General features: G+C 41.1%; 1 protein-coding gene across 5 annotated transcripts in view; it reads right to left on the bottom strand.

Annotated features, from left to right (window-relative positions):
• EBF4 (EBF family member 4) overlaps positions 1-26,689 on the bottom strand; it is a 57,639-nt gene that overhangs the window by 9,433 nt on the left and 21,517 nt on the right. For all 5 annotated transcript variants that reach the window (XR_003514077.1, XM_027559287.1, XM_027559288.1 and 2 more), the window contains one exon: positions 377-458. Coding sequence is in view for 4 of the 5 variants with exons in the window: in XM_027559287.1 (XP_027415088.1) it covers positions 377-458 (82 nt within the window). In the remaining variant the exon portion in view is untranslated. The remainder of the gene's footprint in view (positions 1-376; positions 459-26,689) is intronic.

The raw sequence follows: 26,689 nt of genomic DNA, 5'->3' as shown, positions 1-26,689 counted from the left end.
GCCCCACCCTTGGGAGGAAATTGGGGCTACTTCCTTCTTCCCTCTACCCTTCACTGGGAGGGGTGTGCAGGTTGGGGATGTGCTAAGGGCAGCTGCTCTCTGCTTCACGCTATGCAAATTAGCTGGGTCGTTAATCATGTAAAAATGTCACAATTAGCATCTCCTTAAGTGGGACTCTAATGAAGCCTTCCTTGGCAGCCAGAGTAAGTGGAGACAGAGCTGCCCCACCCCCAGCAGGCGCCAGGCTCCAAAACATGGGTCTGCGCAGAGATCAGCCCCTGGGGCCTTAGGGTGGCAGGGTCACATCATGCCCGCCACCCCCCCTCCCAGCAGGAAAGGGCAGGTTTGCAGGGGAGAACCCTCTCCTCAGACCCACCTGGAAGCGGCGCATGTCTCGGGGATTCCCCGCGTTCTTTAGGCAATTCTGGTTGCATTTGAGGAAGAACTTGAGGAAGAACCTGAAACAGTGTGGTGGGTGGGCTCAAGGGTCTGGGGGTTCTAGAAACAGATGGAGATCCAACTGCTTTCTGCCACGCCGCCTCCCAGCAGGGCAACTTCCCCTCTGCCTGCTCACACAAGGTACACCCCCCACATTCCCATCCTAAGCTCTATATGCACAGGGTACATGTCACACATCCAGGAGACCTGTCCCAACAACAACTTCACTGTCCAGAAAATCTCCCACCTCCACAGTCTGTAGATTACATAGTGCTTAATTATCTCACAAAGTATATAGTCATCACATCTATACACAGTATGTTCATCCTAGAGAACACATCCATTATATATATACCAAATATACTTAGTACTCATGAATTATTATATACTCCACATGTAGCAGGTACTCCCACTTACCTGTAAACTTATCCCATATCATGTATATTTGTCATAGTATATGCTCATCACTGGAGAAGGAAATGGCAACCCACTCCAGTATTCTTGCCTGGAGAATTCTGTGGTCAGAGGAGCCTGTTGGGCTACAGTCCATGGGGTCACAAAGGGTGGGACACGACTGAATGACTGAGCACAGCACATGCTTATCACATACATAGTGTGTTTGTATCACATAGCGTGTCCTTCCCCTAGAGTGTACCTATCAGTCTGGAGATGTTACTCATCAGGAACAGTAAATATACCATATGTACTCTGTATATTGGAGAAGGAAATGGTACCCCACTCCATTATCCTTGTCTGGAGAATCCCACGGACAGAGGAGACTTGTGGGCTACAGTCCATATGGTCGCAAAGAGTCGGACATGACTGAAGTGACGTAGCATGCACGCACACTGGATATGCCTTATATACTACTACTCACAAGATACAGCCATCACACATAAAGTAGACCTATCGCACTTCACAGAAGCATATATAATATGAACTCTACATCAGCCTGGACCCATGATGCACATGAGGTATGCTGATCACATACGTCTATATCATCATGCACAGCGTATGTCCATCCTACAATGTATATGCACTGAAGGAATATGAGTATATGCATGAGTACACCATTTTTATGTTGTATGTGATTTCCCAGAATAGTCGCTGCAGACGTTGTGCTGTCATCACATGTAGCAGATTCCCCCTTCCTTCTTGACTAGCACATCCCCCAACAAATTCCCCTCACACACAACAGACCCTCTGTCCCACTACATCCCCAGCAAACAGATCTCCTTCACACACATTCTATATCCCTTATGAGTATGCTTAGTCTCTCAGTCGTGTCTGACTCTTTGCAACCCCATGGATAGCCTCCCAGGCTCCTCTGTCCATGGGGATTCTCCAGGCAAGAATACTGGAGTGGGTTGCCATGCCCTTCTCCAGGGGATCTTCCCCACTCAGGGATCAAACCCAGGTCTCCTGCATTGCAGGCAGATTCTTTACCATCTTAGCCACCAGGGAAGCCCTATATTCCTTATACACATAGCAAACACTACACAGAGCATATCGTCAGCATATACACGTGGTGTACCTGCCAGACACACTGTACAGATACACAGTGGATACCTTCTTTTGCACATACAGTAATTAGAAAAAAGCACAGTATATGCAGTGATGTGACTGACTGTTTTTTAGATAAACACATGAGAACTTGATCCTTCTTTCAGGCAGTTGATGGGGATGGTGAGACCTTCTCTTCCCCCGCCCACTCTCCATGAGGTAACCATGGATAATACTCTGGTTTTGTACTGTTAGTAAACTCAGGATACTATCAGTCATCTGCCTTCACCCCTGCAGGACTCTGTGAGCATCTGGGGAGTTGCTCTTTACAAACTGTAGCATTCTGGGATACAGTCTCTGGGGGTCCCAGTACAAAGCATAGCCTCCTGGGCTGCTCTATGAGCTGAGCTACTCCAGTCAGCTGCCTCAGTTGATCAGCCCCCTGGTTTTGAACTCCAGATGTGTACATCCATTTAGCTCATCAGAGTTGCCTCCAAACTCTATGAGCATAAAATCAGATTTGTAGCAGGCTCTAAAAGCCTAGTCCCCAAAGCGGAAGTCCCCAAGTCCTGGGAGGGGTGGGCACCACCCCTGGATAGAGGTGTCCCCAGGGGCCACCCCTCAGTGGAAGGTGGCAGCAGTCGCTTTCCTGGAGATGTGTCTCCCCTCCCACCTCTGAGCCCTTAGCCCTGTCATGTTCCCCCACACAATGGGTCCCCTTCTGGGAACCCCTTTTAGTTCTCTTTCCATAGAGCCGTTCCACCAGCACACATCTGCACCCACAGTGGACACCACCCAAACACTTTCATGTAGTGTAGACCTTCTGAACACCCCCGCAGAGCATTCTGAGGTGCAGTCACCTCCTGTGACCCTGAACAGTGCATACCCCACAGGATACCGTGTAGCACAGACAGCTTATATGGCCCCCCAATTGTAGTCACTACAGTGTGGATCCCCTATATGCCATAGTAATAACTCCCTAGACCCCTATGAGGGCCCTGTGGTGTATAGCCCTATACCCACAGTAGTTACCTCATACATGTCCCACATTTACATGACATAGAGTGTAGACACCCTAGTCACACGTGGTGCAGACCATTTCATTTAAACTCCATATCCATGTGCTTAGGCCTTTACACAGAGCTAGAAGGAGGAGGACAAGACACTGGATAGGACTCAGTCTCTGTCCTAAAGTGGATTAATGCTAGCCCTTGGACATCACTGAAGATTCAACAAGCATGGGACACACTTCCCTTATATCCACACATGTGCCCTGGACACCCCACCCCACTCCCAAACCTGCAGAACTCTGGGATGCAGCTGGAGATGAAGACTTCCCAGGTACTGCCTCACTGTGTGGCCTGGGGTAAATCTTCTCACATTTCTGGGATCCTTCCTCATCCATGAACCAGGAGAGAAGCAATTGATGCTTGCTGAGGTCCCTTCTGATCCCGCCTTCATTTCAGCCTCCCAAAGCCTCAGGCTGCTGCTTCCTGAAGGATCCTGGCTCCCCCTGGGAGGCTCCCTCATCAACCTCTCCCATAACCCTTGCCTGGCAGGTCTCTCACCCTCTCCCTTCCCTGTACAGGTTGCGTCTGTCCTTTGGATCCTCGCCAATTCCCAGTCTCTGTCTGGCCAACCTCTTCTGGCCCTTTTAGGCTACAGAGACCACCCCTCCCTGAGAACCCCAAGACTCTGCTGGTACCTCCATCTTTGCAGGCCTTTCCTGGGACATCTCAGTTTCTGAACCCCTGGTTGGCATCATCTGTAGGGTAGTACTGAATAAGAAGCAACCACACAAGGCCTGGGCTCTCTGTTGGGGGTACTGAGGCCAGTCCCCCTTTTCTTTCTTCCTGAACCTCTAGCTCAGAGCTGCACACAGTCGATGCCATCAGTGGTGGAGAGGCTGACGTCTCACCCACCGCCATCTGGTAGTTGCTGAGGCTGTGTCCAGACAGCACCCATCCAGTCAGAGGCCAAGCTGATGCTAACATTGCAGATAGCCTGCGGGTCCACCAGGGATGTTAAGCAAAATCATCTACGACTTGGAAATAAGGCAAAAAGATGACAGTGAGTTCTTTCCAGGTCATCCTGGAACAGTGGTTTTCAAAGTGTGGTGCCCAGACCAGCAGCATCAGCATCACCCGGCAACACGCTAGAAATGCAGAATCTCAGGCTCCACCTGAGACTCACTGAACCAGACACTCTTGAGGTGGGACTTAGCCATTTGTGTTTTCATAAATCCTCAGGTAATTCTGATGCACCCTAGGGTTTGGGAATGACTGCTTTAGAGTGGCACTATCCAGTACGGCCGCCACCAGCCCTCAGGGGCACTGAGCACTTGAGATACGGTTAGTCTCAATTGCGGTGGGCTCTAAGTATAGAATACACGCTGGATTCCAAACATTCAGAAAAAAAGGAATGTAACAACATCTCATTAGTAACGTTTTGGTATTGATTACATGTTGAGATAATATTTTGGATATCTTGAGTTCAATAAAATATATGATCACAATTAATTTTACCAGTTTTTGTTTTTTAAAATGTGGCTACTAGAAAATTTTAAATGACAAATGTATAATGGCTTATGTCATATTTATATTACACAGTGTTTTTCCAGACTATTATGTTAACAAAGCCACCTAAGAATTAGCTGACTCTCTAGGGGAAAAAAACTTTGACTCATATTTGCTATTAATTGGGGCCAGACTATTAATTTAGGTGCTAATTTGCAGAAAACTGATGAGGTGCAAAATCATTTTTGTTGGGAGAAACAAATAACTTCTGCTTGGTAGAGAAATGAGCCCTAAAGATTACACTTTTATTGTTCTATGGACATTAACTAGTTTTGTGTCTAACTTGGCAATCTTATTTAAGTATTTTTCACATAATCTGTTTTTTCTCCCTCCCTCTCTCCTCAACTCTTTCCTCAATGGTCTATATCAGTCCTCTTAGCCTTTGAACCAGCCTTGTCATCCTGCTGGTTCTTCCATCAGTAAGTTACAGAAAACTTCAATGCATCTTGAGTAATAATTTATATGAGAATCATATTTCTAACATATTGAATATTATGCTTTAACAAGGGTGACTAGCACCCAAAGGGTCCTGTCCTCCAAGGTTAGTCTCAGGAATTCTGTAGCACAGGGCCTTGAGTCAGGGGGACTGTTCTAGTCTAGAGAACCAGAAGTAGTGCCCAGATGTGTCTCCCCTCTCAACAGTACCTGGCTACCTTCAGCCTTGGAAAGGTGTCTCTGGGCCCCTCTTTCCCCACCCCGGGACAGTGACGCACCATCCACGTCCCCGGAGGCTGGAAGGCTGGGGTGGGGGGATTAACATGAGGACAGTCCAGGAAACCTCTCCATAGGCTGGCACCATAGGTGACACTTTGTTCCACTCTGAGGAGAGGAGGAGAACCCAGAGCAGTCTGATAAGGATGAGAAGGAGAATGGCATTGGCAACAGGAAGGAGGAGCAGCAGATCCTTTGAGCCATGTCTGTACAGAGGTCAGATGTGCAGGCTGGGAACTGGAGAGGGCCAGGTAACTTGGTGGGAAGGGGAGCTGTAGGAGGTCACCCTATAGGGACCTAAGGCAGGAAGGCATGTGCCCTTCGTTGAGGGCCTGTGAGACCCTGCTTGTCATCAGGGAAGCATCCCCCACCCCCCCAGCCTGGATGAGTCCTGGTGCTGGTGTTTCTGAGCATCTCCCCTCCTCCACCCCATGGAACTGGAAGAGAGCTGGGGGAGGCTCCCCTTCTCTGGCTGGGATGGGCCACAGGCTTGGGGAAGCAAGATGAGGCCAAACCCACAGAGCTGGCTGACTTGTGGGTGAGCATTTTAGGATGCCGCCTGGGTTGGGGCAAGGATCTGTGCCTCACAGAAAAGTCAAGTACTAGAAGCTGCCACTAGAATTACTAGAAGAAACCACCATAAATACAAACATCAGTTACAAATATAATGCAAAACTATGCAAAAAAAAATTTAAACAGTGATCCAAGTCTTATTAACTGAGCACTTAACTAGTGGCTGGAATTCTGCTGAACCTACAACTTGCATTATGTTATTTAATCCTCTTATAATCTTGCTGTAGGTCTGCAATCATCCTCACTCTATGGATGAGAAAACCAAGGATCAGCAAGGATAAACGACAAAGTCACAGTAGATGCAAAGTCAGGATACAAACTTGGGACTTTGATGAACCACTGATACTGACTGAAAAAGTGAAAATGAAAGTTGCTCAGTCCTGTCTGACTCTTTGTGACCCCACGGACTATACAGTCCATGGAATTCTCCAGGCCAGAATACTGGAGTGGGTAGCCTTTCCCTTCTCCAGGGGATCTTGCCAACCCAGGGATTGAACCCAGGTCTCCTGCGTTGCAGGTGGATTCTTTACCAACTGAGCTATGACTAGAGTCATGGAAAAGTACTTTTAATTGGGGTTCCCTCAATCCAGGCCTGCCCTAGCCACAGGGCTGCCACTGCAGGACAATGCAGCAAACCTTCCTTCAAAAGCAGTCCTGAGAGGCAAGCTGTGCAGGGACCAGGTTAGCCATTTCATGGGGATTTCCTCAAGGTGACAGATTCATCAGGGGTGCAAAGGAGACACTAAGATTCCCTTGCTCCTAGTGTGGGGCCTTTGGCTATGCTGACAGCTGCTCTCAGTCTGAGAAGATTTTCAGGATTAAAGATCAGGACTTTAAGATGAGCATACAGTTGATCACTATTGAAGTTCAGTAAAGGATAGATGTGGTTCATTATTTTATTCTGCCTATATGTTCAACATTCTTTATAATAAAAAGCTTAATAAATGACCAGATGAGTTGTGAACCGTGGTCATCCAACTAACAAAGCATTTAAAAGGTGGAAGTTCTGCATCATGACTCTGATGCCTATGATTTAAGTGAAAGGTAAGAGTAATTCACCTGCACGCCTACCTTGCCACATCCTGAACTCAGTCTAGGCTTCCTAATCATCTCTATAAATGCTTTTTATTTCTCTCTGTAAACACAACTCAAGATGAAATTAAAATGAACCTTCCTTGTCAATGGAATATTCCATACCAAAGAAGCAAATACTGAATTGAATGTGACTCAAGTGCAAACATTTGACTTATATATAACTTCTCAAGTGTGACACCACTGCATAAGGAAAGCTCCCCTCACACAATGCTTTACTCAAGAGACACTCAATACATAAGGGAAATGTGGAGGTGACTGATGTGAGTCCTCTGGCTTCTCAAGGGGTGGAGAGCAGAGTGGGATGGAACTGCTCTTTGGAAGGCTGTGTCCAGGTATCAGGTGGGCTGGTGCCTGCCTGGATTCCCCCACTCACAGCTCCTGAGAGTGTTATTAAAAGGCTCACAGCCAGGGAATTCCCTGGGGGTGCAGTGGTTAGGACTCAGTGCTTTCACTGAGGGAGCCTGGGTTCAGTCTCTGGCTGGGGAACTAAGATTCTGCAAGCTGTGTGATATGGCCAAACAAATAAATTAAAAATAAATAACTAAATAAATGGCCTATAGCTTTCCCCACTACTGGAAGATTATCCTCAGCCAGAAGCATATGCTCCTCACCAGCAGGCCGTGGCCAAAGAAGGACTAACATCACAAGGAGGACCAACTCTTAGTACTGTTCATATTCAGAATTCCCCAAAGGGGATTTCCCTGGTGGTCCAGTGGCTAAGACTCCGTGCTCCCAATGCAGGGGGCCTGGGTTTGATCCCTGGTCGGAGAAGGCAATGGTACCCCAGTCCAGTACTCTTGCCTGGAAAATCCCATGGACGGAGGGCCTGGTGGGCTGTAGTCCATGGAGTTGCTAAGAGTCGGACAGGACTGAGCGACTTCACTTTCACTTTTCACTTTCATGCATTGGAGAAGGAAATGGCAACCCACTCCAGTGTTCTTGCCTGGAGAATCCCAGGGACTGGGTAGCCTCGTGGGCTGTCGTCTATGGGGTCGCACAGAGTCAGACATGACTGAAGCGACTTAGCAGCAGCAGCAGGAAACTAGATACCACAAGCTGCAACTAAGAAGTTTGCATATTGCAACTAAAGATTGAAGATCCCGTGCGCTGGAACCAAGACCTGGCACAACCACATAAATAAATACTAAAAAAAAGAGAGAGAGCTCCTCAAAGGATCAGGCTGATGCTAGACTTCGGCTGAGACTATCTCCTGGCTAAGCTGCCTCTCATGTCCGGTCCTGCTTCCCTCACTCATTTCACCCCAGAGCTCTCTTCCAATAAATCATTTTCCCAAGAAACTCTATCTCCAGCTCTGCTTCTAGGAATCTCATCCTAAAGAAATTAAGGCAGAGACCTCTCACCAGCTTTTCCCTCCCTACATCCTGGTGAGATAAATACTTAGAGCTGAGATTATGTTCACACTTCCAAAGAGAAAGCTGTCAGGAACTGAAAGAGATGGGCTGAGCCCAGGGGCACTTGTAGCTACAGGACTGTCAGCAGCAAGGAAACAGAAATCTGATCATAAATGCTGTCTGATAGAACTTTTCCAAAAGTGATATCCAGCAGCCACCTGTGGCTTTCTTTTCCATTTTATTTTAAAAGTAGTTTATTAATTTTTATTGGAGTACAGTTGCTTTACAATGTGTTAGTTTCTGGTGTACAGCAAAGTGAATCAGTGGCACATATACATGTATCTACTCTTTTCAGACTCCCTTCTCATGTAGGTCACCACAGAGCATTCAGTAGAGTCCCTGTGCACATGTGGCTTTTGAGCATTTCAAATGATGCTAGTGTAACTGAGAAACTAAAATTTCAAAAAAAACTTTTCTGCTATGCTGCAGAACTTGTGGTATCTTATTTCTCTGACCAGGGATCAAACCTGGGCCCTTGGCAGTGGAAGCATGGAGTCCTGACCACTAGACCACCAGGAAATTCAATAAAATTGAATTTGGCCTTGGGGGTGAAAATTCATGGAGGACCCCTCCTCCCACTTCTCCATCCCAGGTTGCACTTGGCAATAAATATCTAGTGTGATTCTGCCCTTTGCCCTCAACCTGCTTTCTCTCCCAAAATCTTCCTAGGATACTTGTTTTGAACACCTGCTTCAACCCATGTATTAATATCTTTTGCAACACTTCCTCTTTCTAGGTCTATACTGTCTGATAGGGTGGCTATGAGCCACCTGTGACTAAGTTTAAATTAATTAAAATGAAATAAAATATCCTGGCTTAGCAGGGGGTGCCTTATTTGGAAGAGTTATTTTGCTTCCAGGGAGAGTCAGGCACCAAAGGGCCTAGGCCAGAGAAAGGATGGTGAATGAGGAGGTTGGTGTGACAGTCTAAGCCCAAGTGCGGGTGGCCACAGTGGCGGTGGCCCATGCTACTTCCTGGTCTTGGCCTGGGGCAGCAGCCAAGGCTGAGTGTCCCCAGGGCCATAGCCACCTGCCAGGCCTGGACCTTGCCTTTCCACCATGATTCCCACTTGGGGCAGAGGTGGCTGCAGTGCAGATGGGCTGGGGGACTATAAATAGCTGGGGCGCATACATTAGCATGCCAATTCACCCGCACCCCATCCTCTATGCTAATGGCCCACCATGCGCCTGAACACCTTCTGTTCCCTTGCATGCATTTGCATGCACAATTAGCATAATCTTGTATAATTAATGAACAGCGTCAATTTTAGCTCCTAAGTAATTTGATTAACATGTTGATAGGGCACTTACTAGGCTCTCCAAACCTCAGGGCTGGGCATGAGGCCTGAGGAGAGGGGGAGAGGAGGTAGAGAGACTGCTAAGGGGCCCCCAGCTGCCCATGAAGAGTGGTGGTAACTCCATTTTCCCTTCATGGGGCCTGAGGGGAGAGGAGGAGGGATGAAGGGGCTGCTAAGGGGAGGCCTCTGGGCACCCCATGTGGAGAGTCTGGGACAGACTGGAGCAGTGGGTCACCTGAGCATGAAGCCCGTTTATTTTTGTGTGGACACAGACATACACACAGTCCCCATGCATGTCTCCCCAGCCTGGGGAATCTTCTGTGAATGTGGAATATTGGATTTCAGGGGAAGAACAGAACAGGAGGAGCGACTGAGAAAAAGTAGGAGGGCTGGGGGAGGGGGGATGGATGGGCAGATGGAAGCTACAGAGAAGGATAGTGTGCTTATGAGTGATTTAGGGATGTAAAGAGGAAGGTGGGGGTCCCAAGACTAAAGGGAAGAAGTTGTGTGTCCCTCTGGCCTTGGGTGGGTGAGTCAGGCTCCAAAGCCAGAGACCCTGCACTTCCTATCTGTGAATCATGTGAGGAAGAGGAGGGAGGTTGGCATGGCTTGGCAGCTTCCACAATGTGCCAAGCAAAACAGGGTAGAGAGAACAGACAGAAGGTTGAATGTTGCCCCCATCCTATTAGAGAAGGACTCATTAGCAGCTCAGACCTCCCAGGGCCCCTGGCAGAGGCTCACATTCTTCTCTTGCTCAGCTGTGTGGCCAGAGTCAGGAAGTACTTCTTTGACTCTGAATGGACTTCCCTGCTACTATCTAGGCTCAGTTTACTTACCCTCAAAGAGGATCAGTTGGGGTGAGACTGGGATGGGGGCAGTAAATAATACTGTGGCAGGTTCTGTGCTGGTATCTCATAAATACATCTTACCTAACTTACAACATCCTTACCGACAGGTCAGCTTCGTTTGACAATGAGGAAACTGAAGCTGAGGGAAGTGAGACCTTGCTCAGAGTCATATGATGAGACAGTCCCGGTTGGCACGAGTCCCCCAACATTGACTAGCCCTTTATGGAGGGAATTTATCACTGAAATTGTAGACAGTTTACTCACTAGCCACCTCCCACTCCACCTATTACGCTCCCCAGGCCTCCTCCTGCCTGTACTGTCTCTCTCCTTCAATATCCTTTAGAGGCATTGACCACAGCTCTACTCGTGCCTCAGCATGGGAGCCACTCTGACCCCGAGGTTGGCTTCAGTTGCCTAGATGTCTTCCCATAAGTCCTCGCTCTGGATTAAGGGTAGCTTGGGGACCCTTGTCCTTGTGATTAGCATCTTGTCCACGTGACTCCCAGGGCACATGGGGAATTTCTTATTAAACCCTTTTGATTCTTCTTCCCTTAAATGCACCCAGCTCTGAATAGAGTGAGGAAGGAAGTGAAGGTCATTCTGCAAGCAAGAGGGAAAACCTTTGTCCCACTTCGGCACTGACCTAGCAAGGAGGTTATAGGACTTCTATTTCCTCAAGGGGAACTACCAGAATGGGTCCTAGACAAAGAGCTGTGTTTGCAACATTGGTGTGGGAATAAAGACATCTTACTGGAAATCATGGAAGGAGACAGATGCTACTGTGAGCTTGTTTTGTGGCTGCAGAGAAAAACAGTGACATTGACCATTGGGTTAGGAGGAGGGGCTTATTCTTTCACAGCCGCCACAACCCCTTCTCATCAGATTGTATTTGTCAGGTTGTCACTTTCATGCATTGGAGAAGGAAATGGCAACCCACTCCAATGTTCTTGCCTAGAGAATCCCAGGGACGGCGGAGCCTGGTGGGCTGCCATCTGTGGGGTTGCACAGAGTCGGACATGACTGAAGCGACTTAGCAGCAGCCTGATCTAGGCACTGGGGTCTAAGTTTGTCCACAGTGGGGTGGACTAGAGCTTGCCTCTACCAGGTGGCTCAGACACGATTTGTTTCAACAGTGTCACTGTACAACATCTACTGTTCACCAGACACAATTACATACCAGAGAGTATCCACAGCCCACAATGCCTTTCCACCCACAGGAGCCAGAGGAAGAGAGCTGTGGGCCTCTCATGGGAGAAGATCTTCCCCATTCCCTCCTATACCACAGTCATCCTGGTCAATTAGGTAATTATTTAGTTTTAGAGCTGTGGCATCCAATTAGGTAGCCATACGTGGTTATTTAAGTTTGAATTAATTAAAATTAAATAAAATTTAAAGTTCAGTTCCTCTGGTGGGCTGCTGTCTCTGGAGTTGCACAGAGTCAGACACAACTGAAGCAACTTAGCAGCAGCAGCAGCAGCAGCCACAGTAGACCAAATGCCCAGTAAGTACGTGTGGCTAGTGAGTACCATATTGGTCAATGCAGAACATTTCCATCATTACAGGAAATTCTTTTGCAGAGTGTGTCTTAAAGTCTTATATTGTTCTCTAGTTCCTCTTATCATTATGTAAAGGCTCATGTAATTACATTTTGTGTCCTCAACAGCTCTGTAAGCTTTCAGAAGGCAGGAATCATTGTTTGAACCTCTCTATCTTTTCCCAAGCCTCTATCATAGTGCCTACCCCACAGCAGGTGCTCACGGATTCATAATTACTATGACAGGATGAATGCTGTATCAAGCCCCCAAATAGAACTCTGAGAATTGAAGAGCAAGGATCTTTGAAAATCTGTTCCTCCACAAAACAACAGGAACATAGGCAAAAACTGTCAAAATCAACTTTTTCAGAATTCTGAAAATTAACAAAAGGTTTGCAACAGTCCAGGGGGTATTTATTTAAGAAAAATGGCTGAATCTTAGTAAGAACGAAGAACTTTGCAGTTGTTGTTGTTTTTGGCCATGCTACACAGCTTGTGGGATCTTAGTTCCCTAACCAGGGATTGAACCAAGGGCCTCAGCAGTGACAGCACAGAGTCCTAACCACTGGACTGCCAGGGAATTCCCTGCAGTGTTTTAATTTGCCCTATTCCCAGATCTGTAGTAGTCTCGCAACCATAGTAGTTGTAAAAACTAGCAGCCTAGTAGCCACTAAAAGGGACAGATTGGGTTTGGATCTTCTCAACAAGTTGTATTTTCATACAACTGTCACAATTTGATCTGCCTGGCAGTTCCCTGACAGCCCTATTTTCAGGACTTGTTATCTGGCCTGACTCAGAACTTGCTTAGTGGGAAAATCCCTATTCTTAGGGTATTTGTTGAAAACAACCAGTGGCAACTATTGAACACTGCTGTTGCTTGAGACAATGATAGTGGTTGAGGCAAGACAATAAGTCTGGCCAAAAAGCCTTACAGGAAAAAGTGGGAATGAGATGTTTACGGGGGGCTCTGAAAAGTTCTTATACATTCCTCAGTATATAAATGGCCATGAGTATGTGTAGGGAAGAGCACATGCCCAGGAAAGATCCCCAGAGGCCTGAGTCTCTCCTCTTTGGCTGACCGCGAAACCCTGCACAAGCAGAAAGTCAAGGTTAAAGCAAAGTTGAAAATTGCTGGAGCATTGAATGTACCTATGTGTGCCCCAATACACACATAGAACATTTTGGCAAGAGTTGAAGACTTATTGGTTCAAGGATTTAAGGAAATGCCCGTCCAATCATGAGCTGACCGCTAATCTAACTCAATAGAAACTTTAGTGGTCACACATGACAGAAAATGTAGACTTTCTATAATTAATCCAGGAAAGTCACTAAACAAACAAACAGCAACAAACACTGGCAAGGGGAATATGATATCCAGAGTTACCACACTATATTATTAAAATATCAAGTTCTCAGCAAATAATCATGAAACATGCAGAGTAACAGGAAAGTGTGGTCCATATGTGAGACATAGTCAACAGGAACTGTCCGTGAGGAAGTCCATATCTTAGACTTACTGGACAAAGATCTTCTATCAGCTATTATAAATGTTTAAAGAACCAAAGGAAACCACGTCTAAAGAACTGAAGAAAAGTATGAGAATAATATCTCACCAAATAAGGAACATCAATAAAAGATACAAATTATTATAAAAACAAAATTTAAAAGAAAATTAACATTCTTTATTCTAAAATAAAAATTTCCCAGAAGAACTCAACAGCAGGAGAGAATGAGTTGACAGGAGAAAAACATCAGTAAACTTAAGATAAGTCCACTGAAATTATCCAGTTCTGGAACAGAAAGGAAAAAGAATGAAGACTGAACAGAGTCCATGATATTGTGAGATACCTCCCAACAGGAGAGAAGAAAAGGGGGCAAAAAGAATGAAGAAATAATATCCATAAACTTCCTAAGTCTGATGAAAAAACTTATCTGATATATAAGAAGCTTAAAGAACTCTAAGCAGTATGAACTCAAAAAAATTCACATGTACATACATCATAGTCAAACTACTGAAAGACAAAGACAAAGAAGGAATCTGGGAAGCAACAAGGAAGAGAAGCAACTCATCATGTACAAGGGATCCAGAATAAGATTAACAACTGACTCATTAGCAGAAACCAGGGAGGTCAGAAGACAGTGGGATGATGTAGTTAAATTGCTGGAAGAAAATGATGTCAACCAACAATTCTATATCTAGCAAGACTATCCTTTAAACATGAAGGATAAATTAAGCAAGTTTACACGAATAATAAAGATGAATTAAGACATTTCTAGTGACTTCTCTGGTGGTCCAGTGATTAAGAATCCAGGTTGTAAAGCAGGGGACATGGGTTTGATGCCTGTAGGGAAACTAAGATCCCACATGCTGTGGGGCAATTAAACCCATATACCTCAACTAGAAAGTCCACGTGCCACAAACTACAGAGTCCATGAACTTTGGAGCCCATGTGCTGTAACTACTGAGCCTATGTACCACAACTAGACAGAAGCCTATTTGCTGCAACAAAAATCACTTATGCCAGATGCTGCCAAAAAGTAAACAAAAAAATTTTTTTAAAGGCATTTCTAGATAAAGACTAAAAAAATTCATCACCAATAGATCTTCCCTATAAGAAATACTAGGGAGTCCTTTAGTATGAAATGAAGGGTACAAGACAGTAATATGAACCTATACAGGTAAATATAAAAGACATTATAAAGGTATTTTGTTTGTAAATATCTTGTTTTTCTACCTAATTTAAAATACAATTGCACATGTGTGAGGGCAGGAGATATATTGAACACTGTACTTTTTGCTCATATTTTTTATAAATCTGAAACACTCTAAAAATAAAATCTATTAAAGAAAACATCAGAAAGCAGTATTATAAAACTGTGTTGAAGAGTTTATAATGTGTAAAGATATAATCGATAAAGATGTGATAAAGAAGAAGAGGGGGAATGGAGCTATATTGGAGCTATATATGAATCCATTATATATTGTTTTATATACTTGCATACTTTGAAATTAATCATCTAATATATATAATCTTAAATTAAGATACCACATGTAATTCCCAGGGCAATCACTAAGGAAAAAAGTATTAAGGGAGGAAGGGAGAAACTAAATATATAACAGAGAGAAAACATAGCAAAATGGCAGACATAATCCTACTTTATCAGTAATTACCTTAAATATAAATGGATTAAACCCTTCAATTAAAAGGCAGAAATTGGAAAAATGGATTAAAAAAATCCTTCATATGCTATCTATGTGAGGGATAGTTTAGATCCAAAGACAGAGAAATAAGTTGATGATAAAAGGGCTAGAAAAGATATATTAAGAAAACTCTAACCCAAAATTGCTGGAGCAGCTTTATTAATAACACAGAGAATAGACTTTAGGACAAAATTGTTACATAGGAAAAGAATGACATTTTATAATTATAAATGTGTCAATCTATTAGAAAGAAATAACAATTATAAATATGCACACCTGATAGTAGAGCTCCAAAATACATGAAGCAAAAAATGACAGAACTGATGGAAGAAATAGATAATTCAACAATAGTTGTAGATTTCAATGCCCTACTTTCAATAATGGATAGAGTGACTAGATAGAAGATCAAGAAGGATCTTCATCTTTCATAAAGATTTAATTTATTATGATCAATCATAAAGATTTCATTTCCACCTAGATTGATCTGAATTAAACATGATCTCCATTAAAACGTTACACAATCAAGACTGGGAAGACAATCTTCAAAATGGGAGATAACATTTGCAAATCATACATCTGATAAGGGATTAATATTCAGAATATATAAAGAATTCCCACAACTCAACAACAACAACAGAACAAGTAACTCAATTAAAAATGGGCAAAGGAATCCAACAGGCATTTCTCCAAAGATGATGTGTAAATGGCCAACAAGAATCTAAAAGGATGCTCAGTGTCACCTATCCCTAGAGAAATACAAATCAAAACCATAATGATATATCATCTCACACCCATTAGGGTGGCTACCGTAACATTTTTTTAAAATACAGAAAATAACAAGTGTTGGTAAGGATGTGAGAAATTAGAACCCTGTGCCCTGATGGTGGGATTATAAAATGATGCAACTGCCATGGAAAACTGTAGAGTGTTCCTCAAAGAATTTAAAAAACAATCATGACTCGGCAATCTCACTTCTGGGTATATATATCCAAATGAACTGAAAGCAGGGTCTCAAAGAGGTATTTTCATACTCATATTCATAGGATTATTCATAGTAGCCAAGAGATGAAAGCACCTGAATGTCTATCGATAGATAAATGTGGTATATACATAAAATGGAATATTATTCAGCTTTAATAGGGAAGGAAATACACGTAATATATAGCATCCTGTTACTTGCTACCACATGGATGAAACTTGAGGACATTATTCTAGTTACAAAAAGACTAATACTGCATGATTCCACTTATATGTGGTATCTAAAGTAGCCAAATTCATAGAAACAAAAGTAAAATGGTGGCTATGAGGACTAGAGAAGGGAAAAATGGGGAGACGTTTAATGGGTATAGAGTGCTTTGTTTTGCAAGAAGAAAATTTTTGCAAAGAGATCTGTTGCACAACAATATGAATATACTTAACACTACTGAATTGTATATTCAAAAATAGAAAAGATGGCAAATTTTATATTGTGTGTTATTTTATCATAATTTAAAAAATGACATCAGGAAATCATTTTTTGGTAACCTAGACAATCTAACTGTAAAGTTAATATGAAATATATGATTAAGAGTAGTTGGGAAAACATTAGAATAATGAGGATGAAGTACTAGATCTACCAGTTACTAAAACATTTTATAAATCTTTGAAAAGTAAAACATCATCATATTTACACATAAATAAATAGATAGTAGATGTAATAAAATAGGATGGAAAGTTCAGAAATACATGCAATTACATTTAGACTATAGCATGGGTGACATTTATAGTCTATCCATGGGGGAAAATGGATTATTCAATAATTGCTATTGGGACAACTAGTAGCTATCAGAAAAAAGTATGGATGGACCCATATTTCCTACCTTATATCAGGATAAATTCCAAATGTATGTTTTCCTCTTCCAGCATTATGGCAGACTACATGTCTTGAAGTGCCTTCCCATTATAACTATTAATAGATCCTGTCCTTTAATCTAAAAAGTAAGAATAATCTCCAAGGATATTAAAAAAAAAAAAAAGTGAGTCAAAATCTGAGTGGAAACCATGAACTATAAGGTAACACAAATATTAGGGCTGTGTGTGTTTGTGTGCTTAGTCACTTAGCTGTGTCCAACTCTTTGCAACCCTTTAGACTATATAGCCTGCTGGGCTCCTCTGTCCACGGGATTTTTCAGGCAAGAATACTGGAGTGGGTTGCCATCTCCTCCTCCAGGGGCTCTTCCTGACCCAAGGAACAAACCTGTGTCTCCTTTGTCTCCTGCATTGCAGGTGGATTCTTCACCTGCTGAGCCGTGGTGGCAAATGCCAATATAAACACTGGAATGGAGAATAGAGACAACTCAGAGGAAGGACCTGGATCCTCTGAGGAACTTAGAAAGGTCCCAGGTTGATAGCACTCCCTGTTCCTGTTAGAATCAAATACAAATTCTTCCAGAAGAAAGCATACCCTGTTTTGGACCCAATTTGGTTAAACAAAATATGAGCTGAAATTATCACTGCCATAACAATAATGACAGAAACACCAAACCAAGAAACAAGCTTCATGGACGGTACCAGAAGTAATGAAAAATAGATTTAGAACCCTAAGGACTTCAGTGTTGGAACTATCAAAAACAGAATGTAAGATAAGCACAAAAACTTTAAAGGGATATAAAACTAATTTTAAAAATGAGTAAGCAATAAGAGACTACCCAAGTAGTCTGAAAAAGAACTAAGTAGAAGTTTTCTAACTGAAAAATAAAATCACCAAAATTATAAGCTTACTATAACTAAAATTAAAAAATTATTGGGTGAATTAAACAATAGTTTAGATATAGCCAAAAAGAGAACCAGTGAGTTGGAAGATGAATAAAAATATTTACCTAGAATATAATACAGCAAGAAAAACAAGCCAGAAATAGAGAATTATTTAGGGTATATGGAGGAGAGAATAAAAGTCTAAATTGAGAGTCTCATTTAGAGTGCCAGAGAAGAAAAGAGAGAAAATGAATGAGATGTAACATTAGACAAAAGCTAAGAAATTTTCAGAAGTGATGAACGATATAAATCCATAGATAAAAGTAATTAATCAAATTCAAAGCAGGATTAAGAAAAATCAACAACTACACATATCAGAGTGATACTGAAGAACTCCAAAGACAGATATTCTTATATACAGCCAGAGAGAAGAGGAAATTTACCTATAAAATATGACAACTGTCGGAGAAGGCAATGGCACCCCACTCCAGTACTCTTGCATGGAAAATCCCATGGATGGAGGAGCCTGGTAGGCTGCAGTCCATGGGGTCGCTAAGAGTCGGACACGACTGAGCAACTTCACTTTCACTTTTCTCTTTCACGCATTGGAGAAGGAAATGGCAACCCACTCCAGTGTTCTTGCCTGGAGAATCCCAGGGACGGGGAAGCCTGGTGGGCTGCCATCTATGGGGTCGCACAGAGTCGGACACAACTGAAGTGACTTAGCAGCAGCAGCATCATAGTTGTTTCACAATGTTGTGTTAGTTTGTGCTGTACTTTTCAACAGCAATGATGGGAATATTTTTAAAATGCTAAGTTAAAAAAATAACTAAATTAATAGAATTAAATTCCCAGGAAAACTATTTTTAGAGGACAGTGATATAAAGATATTAAGAGCAAAACATAAGTGAACATGCTCTTTACCACCACAGACCTTCACTAAAGTACAAATTTCTAAAAGATATACTTCAGAAAGACAGAAAATGACCACAGAGGAAGTTGTGAGAAGCAAGAAGGAAAAGAGCAAAAAAATTTGGTAAGTCTAAAGACAAATTGTTCATATATAAGAAGAAGAATAATAACAATGAATTGAAGTGAAGTGAAGTCGCTCAGTCGTGTCCGACTCTTTGCGAGTCCATGGACTGTAGCCCACCAGGCTCCTCCGTCCATGGGATTCTCCAGGCAAGAATACTGGAGTGGGTTGCCATTTCCTTCTCCAGGGAATCTTCCCGACCCAGGGATCGAACCCAGGTCTCCAGCATTGCAGGCAGACGCTTTAACCTCTGAGCCACCAGGGAAGCCTATAATAACAATGGCAGAATTTAAAAAGAGCTAAAATCTCTGCTACATGGCTTATAAATCCCTTGGACTGCAAGGAGATCAAACCAGTAAATCCTAAAGGATATCAACCCTGAATATTCATTGGAAGGACTGATGCTGAAACTGAAGCTCCCATACTTTGGCCATCTGATGCGAAGCGCTGACTCACTGGAAAAGGCCTTGATACTGGGAAAGACTGAAGGCAAAAGGAGAAGAGGGCAGCAGAGGATGAGATGGTTAGATAGCATCACCAACTTAATGGACAAGAATCTGAGGAAACTCTGGGAGATAGTGGAGAACAGTGGAGCCTGGCAAGCTGCAGTCCGTGGGGTCGAAAAGAGTTGGCTATGACTTAGCAACTGAATGACAACAAGATCAGTGGTGTGCTGGTAAATGTTTAACAAACACTTCTAGAGGGGGGAAAACCCCTTATTTATGTTTGTTGATTTCCATGGTTTTATATATATATGCTTCCCCCATGGCTGATTTCAAGCTACCAATGTGATGCTACTAAATAAGGTGTTAAGAAGAGAAGCTAACAATTTGCTCCTGTGGAACAGTATGAGCCAGCTGCAGCATACCACTGTCAAAGATCCTAGTATTAGTCAGGAAAGGAATTGCAACTTTGTTAAGAGTATTTAGTAAACTTCAAGGGTAATAAATAAAAGCATAGAAATGAAGTAAATAAACTTCTAAACCAGTGAATGGAAAAACTGAATAAGAAATATATTCACTACATCAAACAAAATATTCATTTTTTTTTAAATAGCAAGAAAGGAAAACAGAAACAAAAGAGTGGAACAAACACAAAGTGCAAAGCAAAAGGGTAGAAAAGAGTAGAAGTAAATCAATAATTTCAATAAGTACATAGATAAACTTAGTTAAATAGACTAGATTTAAAAAATAAGCCCATCAATATATCATTAAAAGAGAAATATCTGAAACATAGGGACATATAACGGTTGGGGAAAAAAAGGATAGATGAAAAAAGGGTATATGAGACAAATATAACCAAAAGTTGAGAGATTCTTTAAATAATATCAGATAGGGAATTCTTTGGCAGTCTAGTGGCTAGGACTCACTGTTTTCACTGCTGGGGGGCCCAGGTTCAACCCCTGGTTAGGGAACAAAGGTCCCATAAGCCACGAAGTGTGGCCACAAACATATAAATAGCATCAGATAAAACAGACTTTAAACAAAACTGTTGTTAAGAATGAAGGATCAATGCTAATAAAAGGTTCAATTCAGAAGGAAGCTGTAAAATTTTAAAACTTGTTCACACTTAATAAAATAGTCAATATATATACATACACACATATATATTACTAATTATATATTAATCTTCCACATGAACTTTTAGCTTATCTTTGTAGGATAAAATTAATGAAACCCACAATGATAAGCTGAAAGTTCGTGTAGAAGATCATAATCTCATCACTCCATTTTTAATAGGTCAAGCAGACCTATTTAATAAATAAAGACAGACCTGAACATCACAATGAACAACTTTGAAAAAACAGGCACATATAAAATGGTAGACCCAGTTAGACACACAATGAGGTTGTGAAATTAGTAACAAAAATAACTAGGAAAATATCAAACGTTTGGAAATCAAGAAACACATTTCTGCTTTTGCTTCTTTTTAAGATCGAGCCATAGTAATGGCTAATCATGGTATTACTGCCTGGTAATAAATCACCACATTACCTGCGGCCTGAAAACAAAACAACAGACAAAATACACAAAGCACCATTTTTAGAGACATCAGACAATAGAGAACAATGACTCCTGAAAGATGGGAAATAAACAAGGTGAGCCTGACAAATTCCTAGCGTACTGCTTTGAGAGTCTCCAGGCTTCAGCACTGGGATGGGACACTGAGGCAGAGCACAGCACACTCCTAGTGTTGAGGAGGCAGAACGAAGTGTCCAGGGAAACCAAGGGAGCTGGACTCCATAGGATGGAGTCTCACAAAAGAGAGAAGTGCATAGAAGGAGAAACTAGAAACGTGGGCATGGGTCCCCTTGGGCATGTGAGGAAACTAACCAATGCCAAAAGGAATAAAGGTGTTCACATGGTGTTCACATGGTGATGAAAACAGCCCCTATTTCTAATAACGAGACTGAAAAAATTCACAATTCATGGGATATTGGATAGAGTTCTCAGGAAGGTATTAGTTTAGTAGAGGGGAAAATTAGTCCCAGATTGAGTACTGCTGTGGACCCATCTAATAAATCATTAAAATAAGACTGAGAAAGATCAAACTGTTTCCAAGTAACTTAACTGCATCCGAGAATAAAGAAGATTTACAGGAATACAAAATTATCCACCACCGGCAAGGAAAAATTCACAGTGTCTGGCATCCAATCACAGATTATGAGCTAAGTCTAGATGCAAAAACAATACAGCTCAAAATGAGAATAATCAATCAATTGATACTGACATAGAATATATACAGATTTTAGAATTAACAGGGAAAGACATTAAAAGAGGTATTTTAATTGTATTTGGTATGTTGAAAAATATAAGCAGAGATATGGAAGATATAAAAAGATATAGATCAAACTTGTAGAGATGAAAATTAAAATATTTGAGATAAAAAAATATTGGAAGCAATAAACCATAGATGAAACACTATGGAAGAACATTATAGATTAGTGGGCTTCAAGGCAGAGCAGTAAAAAATATCCAAAATGAAAAACAAGAAAAACATCCCCCCAAATGAAAGAATTATTGGTGAGCTACAGGACAACCCAAGAAATTTAATACTTGGATACCTGGAGTCCCCAAAGGAGGAGGGGCAAAAAAGATTTGAAGAAACAATAGTTAAAAAAACTTTCCAAATGTAGTGAAACTGTAAACTCCTAGATCCAAAAAGATTAATGAACTCCAAGTACAAGAAACATGAAGAAAACTACACCATAGCACATCATAGTCAAATTGCTAAAAATGAATAATAAAGAAAAAAATTTAAGGCAAAGATAAAAGAAATGTTATGTACACAGTAAGAAAGATAATGATGGTATCATATTTCTTATTGGGAATGCAAGAGAAAAGACAGGGGAGCAACATTTTAAAAATAATGATAATTACTACTACTACTACTGCCAACCTATAAATCTATACCCAGTGAAAATATCTTTCAAAAAATACATGAAATATTAAAGGATGCCATTCAGGCATAATAAAAATAATACCACATGGAAACCTCAAATCTATGGAAAAGAATGAAGAGCACTGGAAATAGTTACTACATGGCTGAACGTGTGTGTGTGTGTGTGTGTGTGTGTGTGTGTGTGTTTGTGAAGTCACTTCAGTCATGTCTAACTCTTTGCAATTCTATGGACTGTAGCCTGCCAGGCTCCTCTGTTTATGGGATTTTCTAGGCAAGAGTACTGGAATGGGTTGCCATGCCCTCCTCCAGGGGATCTTCCCAACCCAGGGACTGAATGCAAGTCTCATGTCTCCTGCATTGGCAGGTGGGTTGTTTACCACTATCGCCACTTTGGAAGCCCTGGGTAAATGTATATTTTCCATATAACTCAAATCTCTTTAAAACTAATTGACTTTGAAACTAGTATCAATGTACTTTGACTAGTATCAAAGTACTGTGGGTTATAGAACATATATAAAATAAAATTCAAGACAATAGTATGAAGTGGTATAATTGAAGATAGAGGGCAATAAGTTAAAGACATGTCCTAAATTAATATTAAAATAACAAAATAAATAATTTTGCTAATAAACCAACAAAGGAGACAATGTTGAATAATTTTAAAAACCTGAATAATCTAAAAGAGTAGAAAAAAGGGAAAAGAACAAAAAAGAGAAAACACAGAAAGAAAATATCAAGGTGATAAGACTCAAATCTAATCATATCAATAATCACACTAAATGTAAATGATCTAAATGTACCGATTAAAAGGCAAAGATTATCAGATTAGACAAAAAGCAGAACTATATGCTGGCTATAAGAAGTGTATATTAAATATAAAGACACATATAGATTAAAAGGATGGAAAAGATTTATCATGCTAATAGTAGTCAAAAGAAAACTTGAATGATGATATTACTATCAAAGTAGATTTTATGGATTCATAATAAAAGGGTCAATTAAACAAAAGGGCATAAAACAATCCTATATATCTATATACCTAATAACAGTTTTCAAATTATATGAAGCAAGACTGATAGAACCTCAAGGAAAACCAGACAAATCCAGAATATCAGTTGGTCATTCCAGTACCCTTTTCTCAATAACAGGAAAAAAAGGCAGAAAATCAGTCAGGATATAGACTCAAACAACACATCAACTAACTTAACCTGTTTGATAGTTATAGGTCACTCTATCTAAAACAATAAAATACACATTCTTCCCAAGTGCACACAAAACATTTACCAAAGTAGGCTACATTCTGGGCCATAAAATTAGTTTCAAAAGATTCAAAAGGATTAAAATTATACAAAGTGTATATTCTCTGACAATTGAATTAAATTAGAAACCAGCAATGGAATTATCCTAAGAGAATCCCCAAACTTTTGAAACTAAATAATACATGGGTTAAAAAAATTCAAAAGAGAAATTAGAAAATATTTTTAATTAAATGGAAATGAAAACATAATTTGTGGCATGATACTAAAGCAGTACTTAGGGAGAAATGTGTAGCACTAAAGGCTTATTTTAATCAGAAAAAAAGTATGTTTTAGACAGAAAAGTCATTCAAATAAATGACCTCAGCTTCCACTCCAGGAGACCAGAAAAAGGAGAGGAAATTAAGCCCAAAATAAGCAGAAGAACTAATAAATATGTAAATAGGAAATAGATAAAAAATGTAGAAAATCAATGAAACCAAAAGGGTTCTTTTAGAAGGTCAGTAAAATAGATAAACCTGTAGCCTGAATGATTAGGAAAAAAGAGAGAAGACATAATTTGCCAATATCAGACATGGGAATGGTGACATCACTGCAGATTCTAAAGATATGGGATAGGGAATACTACAAATAATTTTATGTCGACAAATTCAACAACTTTAAAAAATGGACAAATTCCTTGAAAGATACAAATTACTAAAGTTCATTCTAGAAAAAATAGACAGCCTATTCTATTAGAGACATTAAAATTATAGTCAAAATACTTGCCACAAAGAAAAGTCCAGGCTCAGATGACTGCCAAACACTTAAGGAAGAAGTAATACCAATTATATACAAACTCTTCCAAAAAGTTGAAGAGTCAGAAATACCTCCCAACTAAATCTATAGGCCAGTATATCAGCATAAAAAGTGAAAGTGTTAGTCACTCAGTCACGTCCGACTCTTTGTAACTCCATAGACTGTAGCCTGCAAGGCTCCTCTGTCCATGGAATTCTCCAGGAAAGAATACTGGAGTGGGTAGCCATTTTCTTCTCCAAGGATCTTCCCAACCCAAGGATTGAACTCAAGTCTCTCACACTGAGGGCAGATTCTTCACCATCTGAGCCACTAGAGAAGCCCCATATATCAGCATACCTGTCTGGTTTTGATATTTCAGTATATCTGATATCTGATATATCAAAACCAGACAAAAAGTTATAAGAAAATTAGAAAATTGCCAGTGGCTTTTTTCATAGAACTAGAGCAAAAAATCTCAAAATTTGTATGGAGACACAAAAGATCCTGAATTGCCAAAGCAATTTTGAGAAAGAAAAACAGACTTGGAGGAATCAGGCTCCCTGACTTCAGACTAATAAAAAGTTACAGTCATCAAATCAGTATGGTATTGGAACAAAAATAGAAAAATAGATCAATGAAACAGGATAGAAAACCCAAAAATAAACCCATACACCTATGGTCAATTAATCTATGATGAAGAAGGCGAGACTACACAATGTTGGAGACAGTCTCTTCAACAAATGATGCTGGGAAAATTGGGCAGCTATATGCTAAAAAATGAAATTAGATCATTCTTTAACTCCATACACAAAAATAAGCTCAAAATGGATTAAAGACCTAAATTGTGAGACTGGATACTATAAAACTCCTAGAGGAAAACAAAGGCAGAACAGTCTCTGACATAAATTGCTGCAATATGTTTTTCAAACTGTCTCCCAGCATAATGAAAATAAGAACAAAAATAAGCAAATGGGACCTACTTAAACTCAAAAGCTTTTGCATAGCAAAGGAAACAATAAACAAAATGAAAAGACAACCCACAATTTGGGAAAAAATATTTGTAAATGATGTGACAGATAAGGGATTAGTCTCTAAAATTTAAAAATATCTCAAGATACTTAACAAGATCAAAACAAACAACCCACTCAAAAAATCGGCTGCTGCTGCTGCTGCTAAGTCGCTTCAGTTGTGTCCGACCCCATGGACGGCAGCCCACCAGACTCCCCCGTCCCTGGGATTCTCCAGGCAAGAACACTGGAGTGGGTGGCCATTTCCTTCTCCAATGCATGAAAGTGAAAAGTGAAAGTGAAGTCATTCAGTCGTGTCCGACTCTTAGCAATCTCATGGACTGTAGCCCACCAGGCTCCTCCATCCATGGGATTTTCCAGGCAAGAGTACTGGAGTGGGGTGCCATTGCCTTCTCTGTGAAAAACAGACAGAAAACATAAATATACATTTCTCCAAAGAAGACATACAGATGGTCAAAAGGCACATGAAAAGATGTTTAATATCACTAATTATTAGGGAAATGCAAGTCAAAACTATTAATACAATGAGATGTCACCTCATATAACTAGAATGGTTATCATAAAAAAATCCATGAACATAAATGCTGGGGAGGGTGTGGAAAGAAGGGAACCTCCTATACTGCTGGTGGGAATGTAAATTGGTATAGCCACTATGGAGAACAGTATGGCGGTTCATTAAAAAACTAAAAATAGAGCTACCACATGACCCTGCAATCCCACTCCTGGGTATATATCCAGAGAAAAACAAGACCTAAAAGTATACATGCACCCCAGTGTTCACTGAAGCACTGTTTACAATAGCCAAGACATGGATGCAGCCTGAATGTCTATTGACAGAGGAATGGATAAAGAAGATGTGGTATGTATATACAATGGAATATTACTCGGCTAATAAAAAGAAAAGAAATAATGCCATTTGCAGCAACATAGACAGTGTCATATGAGTGAAGTAAGACAGAGAAGGAGAAATATCATATGTTATCATTTATATGTGGACCCTAAAAAGAAATGATACAAATGAGTTTATTTACAAAACAGAAGCAGACTCACAGACTTAAAGAACAAACTTATGGTTGCTGGGAGGAGGGGTCAAGGATCAGGGGAAGGGATACTTAGGGAGTTTGGGATGGACATGTGCATACTGGTATATTCAAAACGGATAACCAACAAGGAACTGCTGTATAGCACATAAGACAATGTTACACGGCAGCCTGGATGGGAGGGCGTTTGGGGAAGGATGGATACTTGTATATGAATGGCTGAGTCCCTTT

The sequence above is a fragment of the Bos indicus x Bos taurus genome, chromosome 13 (assembly GCF_003369695.1).
Source record: "Bos indicus x Bos taurus breed Angus x Brahman F1 hybrid chromosome 13, Bos_hybrid_MaternalHap_v2.0, whole genome shotgun sequence".
NCBI classification, from domain to species: domain Eukaryota; kingdom Metazoa; phylum Chordata; class Mammalia; order Artiodactyla; family Bovidae; genus Bos; species Bos indicus x Bos taurus.
The sequence above is the reverse complement of the archived record's forward strand: the minus strand, read 5'-3'. Positions and strand labels throughout refer to the sequence as shown.